This window comes from Eptatretus burgeri, chromosome 9 (genome assembly GCF_056783735.1).
Source record: "Eptatretus burgeri isolate ZD-2024b chromosome 9, Ebu_testis_v1, whole genome shotgun sequence".
NCBI lineage: Eukaryota > Metazoa > Chordata > Myxini > Myxiniformes > Myxinidae > Eptatretus > Eptatretus burgeri.
In genome coordinates this window covers 46,588,781-46,610,552 of record NC_140969.1, presented here as the reverse complement: position 1 = coordinate 46,610,552, position 21,772 = coordinate 46,588,781, and the positions used below count along the sequence as shown (strand labels likewise).

The following is a 21,772-nucleotide window of genomic DNA, read 5'->3' as shown; positions in this document are numbered from 1 at the left end:
AATCTACTCAAATCCACCGACCGGAAAGGGCCTATTTTCAAGATGGCATCCAAAATGGCCGCCGTGGGCTTAAATTGCCATAGAATGGGCACTAGTTGGCCTATATTTGCGATTTTTGTGTCAATTTCTATGTTTCGGAGGTCAACAAATCGATTGAAATCATTTTCAAAGTTGAAGATGTATCTTCAGTCAAACTTGGTCCAGACAGAGCAATTGACCCTGCTCTACTCTTTCAAAGATTTCTTGTTGTGTCAAAAACAGGAGACATTTCGTTGGAAGATGTCATGGGCTATGAGCTGAGCCCATTTCCCCCTGCCCTGTTTGAGGGTATAGGTATTTTCAGAAAGGCTGACAAACCTCAATTAGTTCAAGCTATCAGAGACCATTCTGCCAAAGTGTCAAATGATACCGTGTCTGACTCTGTTCCCCAAACTGAGCACTATGTTCTTGATGGTGGCTCCTTGCTGCATCATTTGTCATGGACAGCTGGGGACAGTTTCAATGTGATAGCCAAGTCGTATGCTGACTTCACTATTCGTCACTATGGAAAAGCAACAGTCGTTTTTGATGGTTATGATGATGGACCATCTATTAAGGACAATACACACAAGCGCCGTGGCCATATTGTTCATCCCGAAGTAAGCTTCACACCTGGAACAGAATTCTCTGGCAAAAAGGATGAGTTCCTGTCCAGGAGCTCCAACAAGCAACAGCTCATCAACCTCATCAGTGAGGAAATGAAGAAAATTGGCTTGAACGTAATTCATGCAGCAGGGGATGCCGATGTAGACATAGTAAAAGCAGCAGTGACATCGTCATACCAACAATCAACTACCCCGATTGGAGAAGATACAGATCTGTTGGTGCTATTATTGCATTACGCTAGCGTCGACAGCAAAGAACTGTATTTTCGTTCTGACAATTCATCCAGGAACTGGAAGGTGCACAATATCAACCAGCTGAAAGTATCATTGGGTGAAGAGCTATGCCCACATCTTCTCTTCCTTCATGCCTTCACTGGGTGTGACTCGACATCTTGAGTATTTGGAATTGGAAAAAAGTCAGCATTTCAGAAACTGGCAAAGGGGGATTCAGCAATCAAGACTTGTGCAAACACCTTCCTTGTCCCCAACCAAACAAGAGACATGGTCGTGGAAAACGGCAACAATGCCATGAAAGCATTATTTGGAGGACATCCCTGTGATTCCCTCGCCAAGTTGCGATATAATGTCTTTGTGAAGAAACTGGCTTCAGCTAAGTCGTTTGTCACCCCAGAACGTCTGCCACCAACAGCGTCTTCAACAAGGTTTCACTCTCTGAGAGAATACCATCAGATTATGGTCTGGATGGGGAGGAACAGAAACTTGAAGGCAACAGACTGGGGTTGGAAACTGGAGGACAATAAACTAGTTCCAGTCATGTCAGACAAGGACGCTGCTCCAGAAAAGTTGTTGAAGATGATCCGATGCAACTGCACAACTGGTTGTAGAACAAGTCGCTGTAGCTGTAGGGGATACGGTCTGCCATGCCACAGCGTCTGCGGACCCTGTCAACTTGATACCTGCGAAAATCCTTTCAACAAGACAGTATCAGAGGACGAAGAGGAAGCATATTTTATCTATGGTAAATGCTACTTCAATGAACGAACTTTCGTTGATGTTTTCGATTTACCCTAACTTGAAGGCATTTTAATTGAAAGTACGTTCTGGAGGAAATGGTGATCATTGTGAGAGCCGATTAATTTATTACTTTCTAAATTACCAAAGCATATTTTTATTTATGTTTTGCACAAGATGGTCAATTAATTCTGATCATTACACACGGCACAACTTTTCAGGTAGACACTATTTGAAGGATTGGGCATGACCTCCAAAACATAGGAATAAACACAAACACTACAAATGTAGTCCATTTATTGCCTGTTTTAAAACAAGTACATGCCCATGGTGGCCATTTGGGGGGGGGGGGGGGCATTTTGGACGCCATCTTGGATTTAAGGCCTTACCATCACCAGTCAACTCTGAAAATGATATAAGGTGATTTGTTGACCGCCAACACATAGAAATCGACACATATATCACACATGCACGGTATTTATTGACAATTTAGTAGCAATTTTATGCCCATGGTGGCCATTTTGGGGGCCATTTTGGACGCCATCTTGGATTTAAGGTTTTTCCCATCACTGATCAGCTTTGAAAATGGTTTCATTGGATTTGTTGACCTCCAAAACATAGAAATTGACACAAAAATCACAAATGTAGGCCAGCTATTGCACATTCTATGGAAAATTAAGCCCACGGCGGCCATTTTGGACGCCATCTTGAAAATAGGCCCTTTCCGGTAGGTGGATTTGAGTCGATTTTTAGTATGTTATTTTGGAGGTCAAAACCTACCCAAAACCGCTGAAAAACCTTTTGTATCAATTTTTTTGGGGTCAAACCACAAATTTACTCTACTATATATATATATATATATATATATATATATATATATATATATATATATATATATATATATATATATATATATATATGTATATATATATATATGTATATATATGTGTATATATATATATATATTTTTTTTTTTTATATATATATATATATGTATATATGTGTATGTATGTATGTATATATATATCTTCTTCTTCTTCTTTCGGCTGCTCCCTTTCGGGGTCGCCACAGCGGATCATCCGTATGATCCGCATTGTGATTTGGCACATGTTTTACGCCGGATGCCTTTCCTGACGCAACCCTGGTCACCTCTTATGACACAGGGATATGGTACACCTATTTTAACTGGGGTATACACCGGCCCAGTACACTGGTACTCATTTCGCCGACCTCAGAAGGATGACAGGCTGAGTCAACCCCCTGGTCTATTCAGTGGCCCAACGGGGCTTGAAATCAGGACCTTTTGGATCCCAAGCCGCTGCCCTAACCACTGCGCCAACACCAGGCTATGTGTGTGTGTGTGTGTGTGTGTGTGTGTGTGTGTGTGTGTGTGTGTGTGTGTGTGTGTGTGTGTGTGTGTGTGTGTGTGTGTGTGTGTGTGTGTGTGTGTGTGTGTGTGTGTGTGTGTGTGTGTGTCTATATATATATATATATATATATATATATATATATATATATATGTATATACATACCTCAAAGGGCGGAGGAGCTCCTTGTGAGCCAACGGCCATCCATATCTAGTGCCCAACTGTGTCTGCGGACGTCCTCCTGCAGTTGGGTCACTTCTTATTAGGAGGTTGGTGGCAGGATTTGCACTCCGGCCACCGTAAAACCCTTCATTCCGCAAAACGCAAAAACGCAAAAAAATCTGAAAACCCACTCCGTGGGAGTACCTCCTGTGCAGCTTCCCTTCGCAGGGCAGCTCACCGGATGACGGGATTGGGGCAAAGCCTTCGGAACCCCCAATCTTTGATAGGAGGGAAACCACGGGGTAACATCCCTGGGTCGGATTGCGGGAGAGTGTGTCGGAGTGGTGCTGAGGTGTCGTCCACCAGACGGCGGTCTCCTTGGGTTAACCTGAGGCGGTCCCTTCGGGTGGGTGCCTGGAATGTCCTATCCTTAAGAGAGGATGATCACCTGTCTCTGTTATCATCTGAGCTCAAGCGTTTGGACATCGGGATTGCAGCTCTCTCTGAGGTTCGGAGACCGGATTGCGGCGAGATAATGGTGGGTGGTTACACCTACTATTGGTCTGGTCGCTCTGATGGTTACCATACCCAAGGAGTTGCTGTAGCTGTGTCCAATAAGCTGACCCCAATGATAATTGAGGTAACACCGGTCAACGAGCGTATTATGAGATTAAGGATTTGTCACTCCTTAGGTGTCATTTCCCTGGTCTCTGTTTATGCTCCGACTGAGGCGAGTGATCTCACCGTGAAGGATGCATTCTACGCCACACTCGAGTCTGTGGTTGATCAGTGCCCCAGACGAGATACACTTCTAGTCTTGGGGGATTTCAATGCATCGACTGGAACTGATAGGGACGGTTATGAGGTGTGTGTTGGTCCCCATGGGTCAGGAACTATGAACCAGAATGGCACTAAGTTCCTTGACTTTGCAAGAAGTCATGGACTTAGGGTGGCTGGTTCATGGTTTCAGCGCCCACAAGCTCATCGCTGGACTTGGTATTCCAACGCTGGCGGTGTGGCAAAGGAGATTGACCATGTCCTCATTGACGGTCGTTGGAGGATGATCCAGAACTGCAGGGTCTACCGGAGTGCTCAGTTCCTCAATACTGACCACAGGCTTGTTGTAGCAACTCTAAAGCTGCACCTTAAATCCTGGAGAATGGTACCATCCCAGCCGGGGCTGGATGTTGCCAAGCTCAGGGATGAAAGAGTAGCTGAGGAGTTTGCGATCAGGCTGAGTGGACACTTGGGGGGTCTGGGTACTTTGGGGGGTCCTGAAGAGTTGTGGAGCGCCTTCAAGACCACCGTCCTTGATGTTGCTGGTGGATGCCTTGGAGCTCACCGCAGGGCAAAGAAGAATTTTGCCTCTCAAGGGACACTGGATACCATTGACCAGAGTCGCAGGGCCAGGCTGAATGGCAGAGCTGAGCTGTTCAGGGAGCTGAGGCGTAAAACTGTACGTGCACTGAGGGTGGACAAGGAGGCCTATGTGCGAGGAATCTGTGAGGGGGTATTGCATCACCTGTGGACAGGTGATTCTCGTCCCGCTTACAGGGGAATTCGCGCATTACGTTCATCCAAGCCCATCCCTCGGAGCACTACAGTTCGAGCAGAGAGTGGTAGGCTCTTGACAGAGGAGTCTGAAGTGAAGGCCCGCTGGGCCGGTTACTTTGAGCGGTTGTACCAGGCTGATCCCCCAACTGTCGAGTTGGACGTCAAGGGTGTTACAATCCCTGTTGCTGACCCTCGAATCAACTGTGGTCCACGTACGCTTGTGGAAACACGGGCTGCGGTGAACCAGTTGAAACGGGGCAAAGCTCCAGGGATCTGTGGCATCCATGCCGAACTTCTCAAGGCTGGTGGAAATGCTGCACTCGTGTCGTTGCATGCAGTTTTGTGCTCTGCCTGGAACACAGGCATCATCCCAACTGACTGGAAGAGAGGCCTTGTTGTCCCTCTCTGGAAAGGGAAGGGTGATCGCCAAGACTGCAACAACTACCGAGGGGTGACGCTGCTCTCAGTGCCGGGCAAGGTCTTTGCTCGGATAATTCTCGATAGGGTTCGCCACCATCTGCTTGAGCACCAGCGTCCAGAGCAGTCAGGCTTTACACCAAAGAGGTCAACGATTGACCGTATCCTTGCACTTCGTGTCCTCACCGAACGCAGACGAGAGTTTCGGCAGGGGCTGCTTGCAGCCTATGTTGATCTCTGTAAAGCGTTCGATTCAGTGAATCGGGATGTCCTCTGGAGGATTCTTGGTCTTCGTGGGGTGCCACCAAAACTGATCGATCTGATGTCTGAACTCTACTCTGGTACTGAGAGTGCTGTGAAGTGTGGTGGTACCATCTCTGACTTATTTCCAGTTGTTACTGGAGTTCGTCAGGGATGTGTACTTGCCCCCACACTTTTCAGCACTTGTATGGACTGGATTCTAGGGAGGATGTCTGAGAGATCAAGTTGCGGTGCGTCATTTGGGAATGTCAAGATCTCGGACCTTGACTTTGCAGATGATGCAGTCATCTTTGCGGAGACTTTAGACATCCTCTTGGGGGCCCTCGAGGTGCTGAATGAGGAGTCAGAGCCGTTGGGATTACGGGTTTCTTGGGTCAAAACTAAGATCCAGGCTTTCGGTGACATCTTGGATGCTGCTGTCCTGTCTGTGTCTGTTTGTGGTGAGGATGTTGAAGTCGTGGAGAGATTCACTTACCTTGGCAGTGATATTCATGTCTCTGCTGGCTGCGAGTCAGAGGTCAATAGACGTCTGGGTCGGGCCTGGGGAGTCATGGATTCACTGGATCATGGGGTGTGGCGCTGCCGGTACCTGTGCGGGAGGACGAAAGTCCTTATAATGTTATACAGGACGAAATAATTATACAGCAATTATAAAGTCCGAGTCTTCAGGTCCTTGGTACTTCCAGTCTTGCTCTATGGGTGCGAGACTTGGACTCTGACCAAGGATCTGAGACGGAGACTTAATTCCTTTGGTACCAGGTCTCTTCGGAGAATCCTTGGCTATCGCTGGTCGGATTTTGTGTCCAACGAGCGGTTGCTGAGAGAGACTCGGATGAGATTTGTTACCTGCATAGTCCGTGAGCGTCAGTTGCGGCTGTATGGACATGTGGCTCGTTTTCCTGACTCTGATCCTGCTCACCAGATTCTCTCAGCGAGGGAGTCTCATGAGTGGAGGAGGCCAGTGGGTCGACCACGTGCCTCATGGTTGCAACAGGTTGACCATCATCTCAAGGAGATGGGGATGGGCCTGGCATCTGCCTGGGGGATGGCCAGACGGAGGCCCCTGGAGTACCGGCGGAAAGTGGACGCAGCGACGTGCTGTTCTGGCACATGCTCCCATACCTGACCTGACCTGTTCTAGTGGCCGTGGGAAACAGACGTCACAACCTGCCCATCGTCGCAAGGCCGCAATCAGGCGCGACTGTCCGAATGGCCGTGGGAAACAGACGTCACGACCTGCCCATCGTCGCAAGGCCGTAATCAGGCGCGACTGTCCGAATGGCCGTGGGGAGCAGACGTCGCGACCTGCCCATCGTCGCACCACGAGGGTGCGGGTAAGCCGCATCGGTCTCGCGAGCCCATTCGGTCAACCAAGGCTCATGCACATTAAGGTCCACGGACCCTGTCTGCCACTCTCGTCTATGAGAGTGGCGCTTTCCTTCCTTTTGAGTGAATCTTGTGGCGCCGTGTCCTGACAAGTAAAAACTGTTACGTGACTACATTAATAATAACCATATTCGGTCGTAGCGCTTTCCCTTGCTTTTGTTTGCCTGCTTTTGTTTGCCTGTATACGTGTTGGCTGTACATACCTGAATGTGTAAAATAAATGTGCTTTGTTCAAATGTACCCCATTCGTCACGTCCTCCTTTCACCATATTGGAAATGCCATCTTGCATCGTGGAATAAATAGTTGGGTTTTAAACACCCGTTCAATAGAATCGGATCCGGCGAGGTCGGGCGATAATACCCGCTCGGTTATCACTGCAGAACGGAAAGGACCGCTTAAGCGGTTCGTGTCCCAAGCCGACCTGCGTCGAGGTACGGTCGCCCGGTCGGCTGCCCGCACAGGTACTTAGGTATATCGAATTCGGCGAGTGACCCTATCTTGCACGGGGAGACAATTGGCTCGGCCGTGGTGGGGATTGGAAACCCACCCGTGACTGTTTTCCGGTGTTAGCTCCGGAAAGTCACGACTGAATTGTCCGTCCGGTGGGCGACGCGGTTGCTATTAGTGGAAAGCGGCCGATCGCACGCCGGCGGGCGCCAATTCGTAACAATATATATATATATATATATATATATATATATATATATATATATATATATATATATATATATATATATATATATATATATATATATATATATATATATATATATATATATATATATATATATATAGTTGAGGAAATTTGCAAACCACCATTCAGGTCCCGTAGCTGAGATATCTCTGTAAGTACATGTGTAGTAGCCCCAAACCCGTTGTTTAGAGGGAATAAATGTGATTCATTCGGGCTGCGACGCTTTGAGATAGTCGTTTTTCTGTTCTATCTTTATTTTGAACCAACCACGTCTCAACCGCCATCACACAACAACCACCAACCACAAACGCCGCTTCACAACAACAACAACGCCAACAGCCACGATCTTTACCTTCACAACTCGCTCCCGCAAACATTGCATCACCGCCATTCCAAACGGCACCATGGCCATAAACCACCACCTTAAAACCTCCACCACCTTCACCTCTCCTCCTTCTACCGCAATTCCCGCACCACCTGTGAACACCGAGCATCGGGCTGTCCTGGGCTCGTACAAGGTGCGCGCCGAACCGCGAGTGCAAAATGTGGCCTTTCCGAGGAGAATTCGGATCAGGAATGCTACACGCCCACTTCTGATCCGTCCAATCAGCAAGCGTGGGGCGGTTTGGCCCCGGCTCCAGGCGCGTCGGTGTAGAATCGAGATATGCAAATTCTCGGATCAGGGGAGACTCACGCCCCTTTTCCTCCGTCCAATGGGCGAGCGTGGCTCCACCCCCGAGCTCGTTCTGATCCAGAAATTTGCATATGGGTTCTCCTGCCGGCCTACAAAGCGCCGAGCGCAGGGCGAATTTGAGCAGTCTGTCGGGGTTCGGAGTCTGTCGGGGTTCGGAGTCTGTCGGGGTTCGGAGTCTGTCGGGGTTCGGAGTCTGTCGGGGTTCGGAGTCTGTCGGGGTTCGGAGTCTGTCGGGGTTCGGAGTCTGTCGGGGTTCGGAGTCTGTCGGGGTTCGGAGTCTGTCGGGGTTCGGAGTCTGTCGGGGTTCGGAGTCTGTCGGGGTTCGGAGTCTGTCGGGGTTCGGAGTCTGTCGGGGTTCGGAGTCTGTCGGGGTTCGGAGTCTGTCGGGGTTCGGAGTCTGTCGGGGTTCGGAGTCTGTCGGGGTTCGGAGTCTGTCGGGGTTCGCAGTCTGTCGGGGTTCGCAGTCTGTCGGGGTTCGCAGTCTGTCGGGGTTCGCAGTCTGTCGGGGTTCGCAGTCTGTCGGGGTTCGCAGTCTGTCGGGGTTCGCAGTCTGTCGGGGTTCGCAGTCTGTCGGGGTTCGCAGTCTGTCGGGGTTCGCAGTCTGTCGGGGTTCGCAGTCTGTCGGGGTTCGCAGTCTGTCGGGGTTCGCAGTCTGTCGGGGTTCGCAGTCTGTCGGGGTTCGCAGTCTGTCGGGGTTCGCAGTCTGTCGGGGTTCGCAGTCTGTCGGGGTTCGCAGTCTGTCGGGGTTCGCAGTCTGTCGGGGTTCGCAGTCTGTCGGGGTTCGCAGTCTGTCGGGGTTCGCAGTCTGTCGGGGTTCGCAGTCTGTCGGGGTTCGCAGTCTGTCGGGGTTCGCAGTCTGTCGGGGTTCGCAGTCTGTCGGGGTTCGCAGTCTGTCGGGGTTCGCAGTCTGTCGGGGTTCGCAGTCTGTCGGGGTTCGCAGTCTGTCGGGGTTCGCAGTCTGTCGGGGTTCGCAGTCTGTCAGGGTTCGGAGTCTGTCGGGGAGCTGCAGAGAGAGGAAGCCTGGAGCTTGGAGCGCGGTCGAGTCGGTTGGAGCGGGGAGTCGGCCTTGGAAGGGCGAAGAGAGTTTTGGGGCAGAGTCGGGTTGGAGCGTGGAGTGGAGTCGGGAGGCGAGGGCGTACAGGTGGTTTGCTGCAGTCGGCTGAGAATGGGGGAAGAGACCGAGTAGCTCGGGTCCGAGGCAAGGAAGACTGCGGTCGGCGACGAGCTCGCGGTGGAATCGCTCGTCGCAGGACCCAAGCAAGCCAGCTATCCTCTTTCCCCAGAGCATCAACAATTCCCCCCCCCCCTTTTTCCCCCTGCGCTGAGATAGTGCGAAAAGGGGGCCCCGTTCCCACCCCACTCCAAGCAGTGCCAACAAAACCCGCGAAGGAGCACGAAGTCGGGGCACCGCCGCGCCGCCACATTTGCGGCTCATCACAAAGACACGGGTAGGATCCACCCGGTCTCGCAGACCTGACCGCTCTTTCAGGTCCCGCGCAAATATTGGCCCACAGGCCCCGTCTGCCCCCTTGTCTTTGAGGGTGGCCCTTTTCTTTTGCTTTTGAGTAAATGTGTTGTTGGCGCCGTCTGTAAAGTAAAACTGTGTAAGTGTTGCTGTGTGCACGCGTAGTCGGTTGTAGATCTGCATTGTTGTGTTTCATTTGTTGCAATTGCTTTAGGTGCATAATTGTTGTAGTTGTATATGTGTGCTTTCCGTGTGCCGCGGAATAAATGTGCATCATGTTGAACTGTTTTCCCGTTTCGCTTCGTCTTTTCTTTAATTGAATCTCCATCTTGCTTCACGTAAAGGGTTGGTAGAGGGCTTAACACGCCCGATAATTAATCGGAACCGTCGAGGCCGACGATAACACCGCTCGGTTATCCCGATAGTACGGAACGGGTCGCTTAAATGGCCCGTGTCCGGAGTCGACCTGTGGCGAGGTGCGATCGCCCGGTCTACCCTCCGCGTGGGTACTTAGGTAGGTCGAGTTTGGCGAACAACCCTATCCCACGCGGGGGGCCGATTGGCTCGATCGTGGTGAGGCCGAAAGGCCCACCCGTGACTAGCTCCCGGCGTTGGTCCGAGAGGGTCACGACAGAATTGTCCGTCCGGCGGGCGACGTGCCGCGATTCGAGTTACGTGGCCGTTCGCACGCCGGCGGGCGCGAATTCGCAACAATATATATTGTAACGGATTCGCGTGCGGACGGCCACGTAACTCGAATCGCGGCACGTCGCCCACCGGACGGACAATCCAGTCGTGACCCTCTCGGACTAACGCCGGGAACCAGTCACGGGTGGACCTTTCGGTCTCACCGCGATCGAGCCAATCGGCCCTCGCGTGGGATAGGGTTGCTCGCCAAATTCGACCTACCTAAGTACCCACACGGAGGGTAGACCGGGCGATCGCACCTCGCCGCAGGTCGACTTCGGACACGGGCCACTTAAGCGACCCGTTCCGTACTATCGGGATAACCGAGCGGTGTTATTCGTCGACCTCGACGGTTCGATTAATTATCGGGCATCTTAACCCACGACCAACCCTTTACGTGAAGCAAGATGAGGATTCAATGAAAGAAATGACGAAGCGAAGCGGGAAAACAGTTCAACAATAAGCACATTTATTTCGTGGCACACGGGAAGCACACGTATACAATTCCACCAAAAGCACATGGAAAAGAAGAAGACAAAAAGCAAATGCGACAATGCAGATCTAATACCGACTACGCGAGCACACGGCAACACTTATACAATTTTACTTCACAGACGGCGCCGACAACACATATTCCCAAAGCAAAAGAAAAGAGAACCACCCTCCAGGATGAGGTGGTAGGCGGGCCTGGGGCCGAGACCGTGTCGGGCCTACCCGTCTGATGATGAGACGCGGAGCGGCGGTGGTGCCTTAACTCCGCGGGCCTCGCGGACAGTGTCTGGTAGGGGGTGGGAAGGGGGCCCCCTTTTGTCGCACTATCTCAGCGCGGGGGGAAACAGGAGGGGGTTGCTGATGCTCGGGGAAAGGAGGATTTCACAAAATCGCGGGTCCCGCGACGAGCGTCTCCACCACGACCTCGGTCGCGCCGCCGGCCTTTCTCTCCGCAGTTCCCCGAATCCGACGCGAGCACCCCCTCGTCCGCCTTCGCCGCCGCCGCCGCCTCTCCACAGCTCCGTCCTCTTCACTCCGACTCCGCGAACTCCCAACTGCACTGAACTGACGCTTCAACTCAACTCTTCCTCCGCTTCCAACTCAACTCTTCCTCCTGCGAACTGAACTCTTCTGACGAACGCAGTCCCTTATATCCCCCGTGGCCTCGCTCCTTCATCTTTGACCCTCTGCCTCCGACCTTTCACCTCTCTTGCTGGCTCCCCATTGGCCCGAGGAAAAGTGGGCGTGAATGCTTTTTGATCCATGAATTTGCATATAGCGACCGCCCTCCAACGCCCTGGAGGCGGGGCCAAATCGCCCCTCGCTCACCGATTGGACGGAACAAAAGTGGGCGTGAGTCGTTTTTGATCCGTTTTTCTGCGGAAAGTCCGCGATGCTTTTGAACACGCTGCTCGGTGCGCGCTCTACACGAGTCCAGCATCGGTGCCCACGAGTGGCGCGAGATGACGGTGATGCGATGGTGGCGAGTTGTGACGGTAAAGGTCGTGGCGGTTGTGGTGAAGCGGCGTTGTGGTTGGTGGTTGTTGTTGTGATGGCTGTTGAGACATGGTTGGTGGTGGTAATAATGGCGGTTGGTCCAAAATAAAGATAGTAAAAGAAAAACGGCTATCCTGAAGAGTCGCAGCACGCATGAATGACATTTATTCCCTCTAGACAACGGGTTTGGGCCTAACTACACATATACTTACCGAGATATCTCACCTAAGGGACCTGAATGGTGGTTTGCGAATTTGGTCAACCACAACACTACCCCCTCCCCTTTTTACAGACTCGTCCCGAGTCGTCAAATTTTCGTATGCCATCATGTGTAGTTTTCCCCTAGTACATTTTACCTACGGATCCCTGAGTGCGACATTCATGGTATTCGTGTCCCCAAAATAAATAACCTGAGGGCTGCGTAACTACCTAAACAAACTCACTCACACGGACGACTAAAATAAAATTGCCGGCGCTAGGACAGACATGCCGGGGGCGCACTCATATTTACAGTACATCTTAACCTTAACTTACAAATTTTACACTAAACCATGGCCCAGGATCAATGAACTCTGCAAAAGAAAAGCAGTTAGCAGGGAGCCAGGCTGCTCGCATGCAGTCTCTGGCTCAAAACAATGCAGGTGACAGGGAACGTGGCTGGCTGCTCACACGCAGTCCAAGGCCTTCCCTTTTGAACTGAACGCAGTGAACCACAACGGTGCATGGGCTGCACAACCGTTGTCTCCGTGCCAGCTCAAGTGGCACACGCAATAAACACAACGAATGGATGGATGAATGGTTTGAACTGAACGCAGTGAACCACAACGGTGCATGGGCTGCACAACGCAGTCTCCGTGCCAGCTCAAGTGGCACACGCAATGAACACAACGAATGGATGGATGGACACAAACACGGTGCACGGGCCGCCACTGCAGGCCCGTGTTGTAGCTGCCAACAGGGCAGTTCTTGCAGCTTGCAAACTGTTGCCTTGATCCTGGCGCACATGGCAATGAACAGGGGGGGGGGGGGCAAAGCAAAAATTCAACGGGGCTGGTGAACAGGGGCAGTGGGCATGGCATGGCAAAGGTAGCAGGCAAACACAGCCCGCCGAAGAAGGCCGTTGCAGGCAAACACAGCCGGCAGATGAACTGGCCGGCACAGGCCTTGAAGTACCACAGCTGCAGATGATCCGGCCGGCACAGGCCTTGCAGCAACACAACAGCTGCCGATGAAGTGGGCCGGCACAGGCCTTGAAGAAAAACAGCCAGCCGGCAGATGAAGTGGGCCGGCACAGGCCTTGCAGTAACACAGCCAGCAGATGAAGCTGGCCAGCCTTTGCCGTTCAGTGGAGGTTGGTGGAGGGAGTGCGGTGGTGCTGGCCACTTGGAAGGTGGGCTCGGACCTACCTACCTGTCTCCCTCCCAACCTATCGCCTTTGCCTGTCACTGTACATACCCACTCCCTTAATTTGTCAAACCCCAATTTAGCCCCAACTTATTTTTACTTGTTTTTATTTTTACTTCCCCACTATAAATCGTCCCCTAACCCCCTTTATCGTCCTTGTTCGGCTCACCTATCCTGTCACCTCGCCTACTCCCAACCCCTACGTTCCCTTCCCGGAGGGGAATAAGGGAGAGCTAACGTCCTGTGTCGAGGCCCAACTCAAGCCTCAGAATGGCCTCCCAAGAGTTCAGCGATCTATAACCAAAGTGGGTCCAGCGGCCCACAACGACAGCGAGGGGATGGATGGTGCGGAGGCGTACACTTCCTATTCTGCCCTATCCATTTAACTGTTAAACTACCCCGGGGCTTTCAACAAGCGCCTCTCGCTTAAACTATTGGTTCTATAAACCCAGATTCCCGTCGCCTGTGTTGGTGTCCTCACAATTTCGGGTCTCGCCCCCCAATTTTATCTCCGTGCCCTCACACGGTCTCATGGCTGGGACACGTGGCTCCCTTTGGCAGGCACGACCCTCTGCCGATTCTCCCGCTATGGCACCCCCGGGCACTACACTGCCTCCGAGCCTACCAGCTCCCTAACACCGGGGAGTGCCCCCCATGGCACCTCCCCTGAAACGCACACGTGGCAGGCTGGCTTCCCAGGCCCCTTTCCGAGGGTCACCCTTGCGCACAACACTGCCCACGCGGCTAATGGCGCCCCGGGCCTCCGCACCAAGCAGACGCACCCGTGCCCACTACGCTATCCCGGCCCCCCATGGGCCCTTGGCCTACCACGGCCGACTAGCCTGGTGCCCGGGGTACCCACTCAGCGATACTCACCTTTCGCAGCCACGCTCCCAAGCCCGTCAACAGGGCTCCTGCACCCCTCCAAATGGGTTTCGAGCCTACACTCCCACCAACAACAAAACGACCTCCATTTTTCAATTTGACTAACCCCCTAACTCAGTCTACACTGACCCCGGGGTCCCTTGGGCGGGAGTCACTCCTCCCCCCAATCACTCATCGCACCATGCATTCCCCATTCACTCCACACACACAGATCCGCTGGCCTCACTCACTCACCAAGCACATGCCTCACAACTCACCAACTCTTCAACACACACACCGCTGAACTCTGCCATCCTCCTAACTACCTCCCCTAACTAACTCGTGCTCCCACGTCGTCCCTTAAACTACAGCACGTTCCTTTTAACCTACGTAGCTAAACTACGTCCCCTCTACACATCCACAAGTCTGTCACTGTCTCCAAATAATCCCATTAATCAATTCCCCAACCTAAATCTCGCTACAATCCCTCTAACTAATCCATTCCACGGACTCCATGAGGACTTACCCCTGCCCCATGAAGTCGGTCTAACTAAGCTAACCGTTCCCCCTAACTAGTTTCCATCCTGTGCCCCTGGTCAAGGGGATCTTCCACCCCTTGCCCAGGAATCCTGTGCACCCGAAAGTGAGGCTTGCTTTTTTTTTTTTTTTTTTTTACATGCGCATCACCAGCGCGGCAACTCAGAGCTCGCGCACTTTGCACCTGCCCGTGACGTCATGCAGCTGCACTTGTACCTCGTCCCTCCTTGGACGGTACCATCCGGCAGGGATACCCCTCCTGCCGGATTCCAACCCCACGTGCAGCCATGGCGTCACCGTGCGCATAAAAAAAAACACAAGCCCCACGTCTCGAGGGGTTCCCCACGCGAACACATGTGCTTTGCCCGTTGGAGCTTAACACACACGATCGCGTGGAGAACCCGTCTGGTTCAAATCCGTAATCCTGCCTAAACTTTGTCCGTCCGCGGGATCGGCAAATCCACCACGTGCGTTTCCGGACCGGGACTTCACTCTCGCAAGCGAGCACGTGGTGGTCTCGTGCGTTGCACAGCACGGACCTCGTGCTCGCGGCTGGGTGAACCCGGCACGGTCCCCGAAACAACTAGAGCCGCTACCCGGCTTTCTTTCCTCACATGTCGCCGTCGTCGCCATTCGACACACGCACACCTGCGTGTTACGACGCTCACACTCCATTCCATTACATTCACACCGGGAGACGCGGCTGCGTGCTCCCGCATGCCCACCGACATCTCCCTTACATACCGCTCTCTCACACACACGGTCTCACTTGCATAAACCATACCACTCACACGTGGCATTTCCCTTACACAAACCACACCACTCACACACGCGGGGGCACTCACCCGCGGTGCCTCATCCACACTGGCCGTTTCATCCACACACACGGCCTCACTCAGACACGGTGCCTCACCCACACACGCGGGGGCACTCACCCGCGGTGCCTCATCCACACTCCGCGTGCTGGGAAGCACGTACTCCGGCACCATCGCCACCACACCACTCACACACGGGGTCGCTTCCACACACGGGGACGCACTCACCCCTTGCACCACACACACAGGGACAACCACACTGTGGATTCGTGTCCCCACAAGGGTCTCCGGGGCCTCTATACCCCCCAAGCTCTCCAAGCACCTGTTCGCAGCACTCCTCCCCTCAACCTCGCAAAGCACGACCGAACTCACCTGGTCGTGACTCACCTCAAGGGGGCAGACTCCCTCCCCTCGTTCCTGGAGGAGGCTATCCCGCTGCTCGCACCGGGCCTCCACCCAGTCCACCAGCTCACCCCCATTGTCCTCCACTACCTCCGTGTGTGTGTGTGCGTCACTCACCCCGTCTTCATCGTGTAGTCTTTCCTCTATTTTTTCTGTCTCCCGTGTCTCTGCCAACTCAGTCACCTCTTCACCCTTTACCTCCCTTGTGTCTACTATTATTTCCGTTGTCGTCACCTCGTGTCTCGTCTCGCACGTTTTGGTCTCCCCATTTAATTTTTCCCTTTCGGTCACAGTCACGACCCTCGCCCAATACGCCCCCCGAATTATTTTTTTACCCGCCTCCACCGCGGGCCTGTCAGCCGTTGCACCCCCTTCCAGCTCGTTTGCTCCCACAAGTGGAGTCGCCATTCCCAGCTCCCTGGTCACGGCCTTCATGCCCGCCTGCAGGCATCGGCCCATGTTCTGCGTCTCACCCCGTAGCTCTTTCATTTCTTCCTTCATGTTTGCTTCCATTCCGTTCATTTGCTGTGTATTCGCATCCATCTTTTCGTTCATGCCTTTCATTTCATTTGTATTTGTATCCATCTTTTCGTTCATTCCTTTCATTTCGTTTGTCATTGCCGCCAGCATGGCGCATAGCTGGGCCATGTCGGGTGCGCTTGAGTGAGCCGTTTCGGCAGGGGTTGGGGAAGGGTTTTGGTGGAGAGGGGGAGGGGAGGTGTCATACACCGTGGCCGCTGCCGCACCCATTTCGGGCTCTGGGTTCAGTTGGGCGAGTTCGTTTTCCTGTACTATTGACATTTCCTGCACGGGGATTTCATCCTGAGCCATGGATCCTACACATTCTACATCCATTTCTAATACCCCCGGCTCCCGCTCGCCTTGAGACGCCATCTTGCTTCTCTTAAAGGGTTAATTTAGCTCGCTCGTAATTTGGAGGGAATCGGGGGTCGCTCCTCTCACCCCTGGACCGATTCCCGTGAATTTAGCCAGAGTCTTAACCCACGACCAACCCTTTACGTGAAGCAAGATGAGGATTCAATGAAAGAAATGACGAAGCGAAGCGGGAAAACAGTTCAACAATAAGCACATTTATTTCGCGGCACACGGGAAGCACACATATACAATTCCACCAAAAGCACATGGAAAAGAAGACAAAAAGCAAATGCGACAATGCAGATCTAATACCGACTACGCGAGCACACGGCAACACTTATACAATTTTACTTCACAGACGGCGCCGACAACACATATTCCCAAAGCAAAAGAAAAGAGAACCACCCTCCAGGATGAGGGGGTAGGCGGGCCTGGGGCCGAGACCGTGTCGGGCCTACCCGTCTGATGATGAGACGCGGAGCGGCGGTGGTGCCTCAACTCCGCGGGCCTCGCGGACAGTGTCTGGTAGGGGGTGGGAAGAGGGCCCCCTTTTGTCGCACTATCTCAGCGCGGGGGGAAACAGGAGGAGGTTGCTGATGCTCGGGGAAAGGAGGATTTCACAAAATCGCGGGTCCCGCGACGAGCGTCTCCACCACGACCTCGGTCGCGCCGCCGGCCTTTCTCTCCACAGTTCCCCGAATCCGACGCGAGCACCCCCTCGTCCGCCTTCGCCGCCGCCACCTCTCCACAGCTCCGTCCTCTTCACTCCGACTCCGCGAACTCCCAACTGCACTGAACTGACGCTTCAACTCAACTCTTCCTCCGCTTCCAACTCAACTCTTCCTCCTGCGAACTGAACTCTTCTGACGAACGCAGTCCCTTATATCCCCCGTGGCCTCGCTCCTTCATCTTTGACCCTCTGCCTCCGACCTTTCACCTCTCTTGCTGGCTCCCCATTGGCCCGAGGAAAAGTGGGCGTGAATGCTTTTTGATCCATGAATTTGCATATAGCGACCGCCCTCCAACGCCCTGGAGGCGGGGCCAAATCGCCCCTCGCTCACCGATTGGACGGAACAAAAGTGGGCGTGAGTCGTTTTTGATCCGTTTTTCTGCGGAAAGTCCGCGATGCTTTTGAACACGCTGCTCGGTGCGCGCTCTACACGAGTCCAGCATCGGTGCCCACGAGTGGCGCGAGATGACGGTGATGCGATGGTGGCGAGTTGTGACGGTAAAGGTCGTGGCGGTTGTGGTGAAGCGGCGTTGTGGTTGGTGGTTGTTGTTGTGATGGCTGTTGAGACGTGGTTGGTGGTGGTAATAATGGCGGTTGGTCCAAAATAAAGATAGTAAAAGAAAAACGGCTATCCTGAAGAGTCGCAGCACGCATGAATGACATTTATTCCCTCGAGACAACGGGTTTGGGCCTAACTACACATATACTTACCGAGATATCTCACCTAAGGGACCTGAATGGTGGTTTGCGAATTTGGTCAACCACAACAATATATATATATATATATATATATATATATATATATATATATATATATATATATATATATATATATATATATATATATATATATATATATGTATGTATATGTGTATGTATATATATATATATATATATATATATGTATGTATGTATATGTATATGTATGTATATATATATATATATATATATATATATATATATATATATATATATATATATATATATATATATATATATATATATATATATATATATATATATATATGAGAGAGAGCACATGTTAATGTTGAAATAAACATGTAAATAAAATATATGCAGTTATGAAATAACTAAAAATGCAAGACTTTTACCTTTTAAATTTATTACAAAACAGCTCAGATGAGTAAATCTGCAATGGTTTCTCCTGTATTACAGCATTTGACTCACGTTTACCGCACAGTCGATTCATTGATCCCGTAATGGCGTCCCACAGATGCCGCACTTTGACCTCTTGCCAACCTATCTAACAAAAGTTTTTTGCACAATGTCATAATCTTTCTCTGCTTTTTGGCACAACTAATGTTGTTTTGAGATATCCTGCACACAAACAGTCACACAGGGGTGAAAACATAACCTCTGCCACCGAAGGTGGAAGGTGGTCATCAGCTGTTCCTGGAGGCTTCCTCTGCTGGGTAGTGCATTTCACAGCAGAGACTCAACCATGAATACAAATGAGCTTTCAAAAGACCTCCGGGATAAAGATGTAGAAAGGCACAGATCAGGGGATGGGTATAAAAATATTTCAAAGGCCTTGAATATCCCTTGGAGCACAGTCAAGACAATCATTAAGTGGAAGGCATATGGTACCACCAACACCCTATGTAGATCACCAAGTAAGGAGGAGACTGATTGGTGAGGCTCCCAAGAGGCCAAAGGCAACGTTGAAAGAGCTACATGCCTTTATGGTAAAGACGTGTCACTGTGTGCATGTGACAACAATATCCCAAGTACTCCGCAAGTCTGACCTGTTTGGGAGGGTGGCAAGAAGGAAGCCATTACTCAAAAAAGCCCACCTTGAATCTTGTTTGAGGTATGCAAAAAACCACTCCAGAGATTCTGAAGCCATGTGGCAAAAATTTTTGTGGTCTGATGAAGCCAAGATGGAAATTTTTGCCCTAAATGCAAAATGTTACATTTGGCACAAACACAGCTCATCACCCAAAGAACACCATCCGTACTGCGAAGCATGATGGGGGCAACATCATGTTATAGAGATGTTTCTCATCAGCAGGGATCGGGGCACTTTTTAGGATAGAAAAGAAAATGCAAAGAGCAAAATACAGAAAATTCCTCGAGGAAAACCTGCTGCCCTCTGCAAGAAAGCTGAAATTGGGACGGAAGTTCACCTTTCAGCATGACGACGGCATAAAGCACACAGCCAGATACACTAGAGTGGCTCAGGAACAAAAGGATAAATGTCCTTGAGTGGCCCAGTCAGAGCCCCGACCTAAATCCAATCGAAAAATCTGTGGCATGACTTGAAGATTGTTGTCCATCAACGCTTCCCATGCAACTTCACTGAGCTTGAACAGTTTTGTACAGAAGAATGGAAAATATTGCCCAATCTAGTTGTGTAAAGTTGGTGGCGACCTATCCCAACAGACTCACAGCTGTAATTGTTGTCAAAGGTGCTTCCACCAAGTATTAACTCGGGGGGGGGGGGGGGAGGGCGGGGGGTGGACACTTATCCAACCAATATATTCTAGTTTTGTATTTTAAATTAATTTTCTGAAGTTTATCGAATTTTTTCGTTTGGAAGTTGTGGGTTACGATGTATAAATAAAGATGGAAAAAGTCTGATTTAATGCAATTTACTTCCAGGCGAGAAGGTAACAAAAGGTGAAAATTTTGAAAGTGGATAGGCACTGTATGCCATTCCATTGTTTTCTCTCCCTGTAAATATATATCAGTTGGATATATTTTTGGCAAAGTGTGTGTATTACTAATATTAATGCTGGGTTGTTAGCAGGAAAAACCAAATATTTCTGCAATTTTTTTTTTGCAAATATTGACTGTCAATAAACTAACTGTATTACTGTCAAAATATCTAATTATGGATTCATTTTATTTGTTTAATTTTTTTTTACCCAAACCATGTGGTGATAAAAAAAAACTTTCACTACATTCATATGTTTAAACTAATAAATGAGTGGAACCCAGATGTTACACAGGTTTTTTTTTGTTCATGTTAATTAACTTCCCTTCCAAGCCAACATGTGTTTTTATCACTTATCTATTAAAATATTGTCATAAAATTGGAGTCTTGTACAATAACGTTGTTTTGTAATATCTTGCATTTGCTGTATTTTTTTTATTTTTATTTTTTCACCCCAGATTATTGGAGACTTTCTGACACAGAGAAGATACTCGCTGCTCAGATGCCACTTCCACACACACTTTCCTGAGGCTCGCACAGGTTCTCATATCTGTGTGTACCAGCAGCAGTTTAAGACTTAGTTAAATAAATATATCCTTTATGCTTTTCTGGGACATACCCATTCGGTTTAGACTGGTTCCCACATTTTTCAGTTTTGCCAAAGGTTTGAATAGCATTACTTGAGAGATTGTTCACGATTTAGAGTTAAAGTTAGAATGGTTATACTGCATCACATTGATTGTTTCTTTGAATTGAAGCTTCTGAAAGACAGAACACAGAACAGGTCAAGACACATCAGAACAAAATAAACGAGAGAGAGAGAGAGAGAGAGAGAGAGAGAGAGAAAGAGAGAAAGAGAGAAAGAGAGAAAGAGAGAAAGAGAGAAAGAGAGAAAGAGAGAAAGAGAGAAAGAGAGAAAGAGAGAAAGAGAGAAAGAGAGAAAGAGAGAAAGAGAGAAAGAGAGAAAGAGAGAAAGAGAGAAAGAGAGAACACTAACAGCAGGGTTGAAGAATGAAATGGAGACCTGGACAAATAACGGATGAGGGGTATGGGAGGACGCATGGGGGTGGACAATATGGATATAGAAGCAAACTCTCAGGAAGGAAAAACTGGAAATTTGTATATATATAGATATGTGTGTGTATATATGTATGTATGTATATATATATATATATATATATATATATATATATATATATATATATATATATATATATATATATATATATATATATATATATATATATATATATACACACACATGTTGTTGTTCGTCTTTCGGCTGCTCCCGTTAGGGGTCGCCACAGCGGATCATCCGTTATGATCCGCATACTGATTTGGCATAGGTTTTACGCCGGATGCCCTTCCTGACGCAACCCTGGTCACCTCTTACGACACAGGGATAAGGATTGGGTTTCACCATGATTCCAGGCTGCCCTACACCCTCTCATAGCACGGCCCAGTGCAGAGCTCCCGTCCTCAAGCGATCCTTCAACCCAAGCCTCCGAGTTGCTGGATTACAGGCGCACGCCACTACGCCCGGTTATATATATATATATATATATATATATATATATATATATATATATATATATATATATATATATATATATATATATATATATATATATATATATATATATATATATATATATATATATATATATATATATAT

At 50.0% G+C, this 21,772-nt stretch overlaps 1 protein-coding gene across 2 annotated transcripts in view; it reads left to right on the top strand.

The window, feature by feature from the left end:
- Positions 1-21,280, top strand: part of PIGB (phosphatidylinositol glycan anchor biosynthesis class B) — a 55,612-nt gene extending 34,332 nt beyond the window's left edge. For both annotated transcript variants that reach the window (XM_085895078.1, XM_085895077.1), the window contains one exon: positions 20,556-21,280. In XM_085895078.1, coding sequence (XP_085751204.1) covers positions 20,556-20,574 — 19 coding nt within the window. In that variant the 3' untranslated portion in view covers positions 20,575-21,280. The remainder of the gene's footprint in view (positions 1-20,555) is intronic.
- The last annotated feature ends 492 nt before the right edge of the window (positions 21,281-21,772 follow it).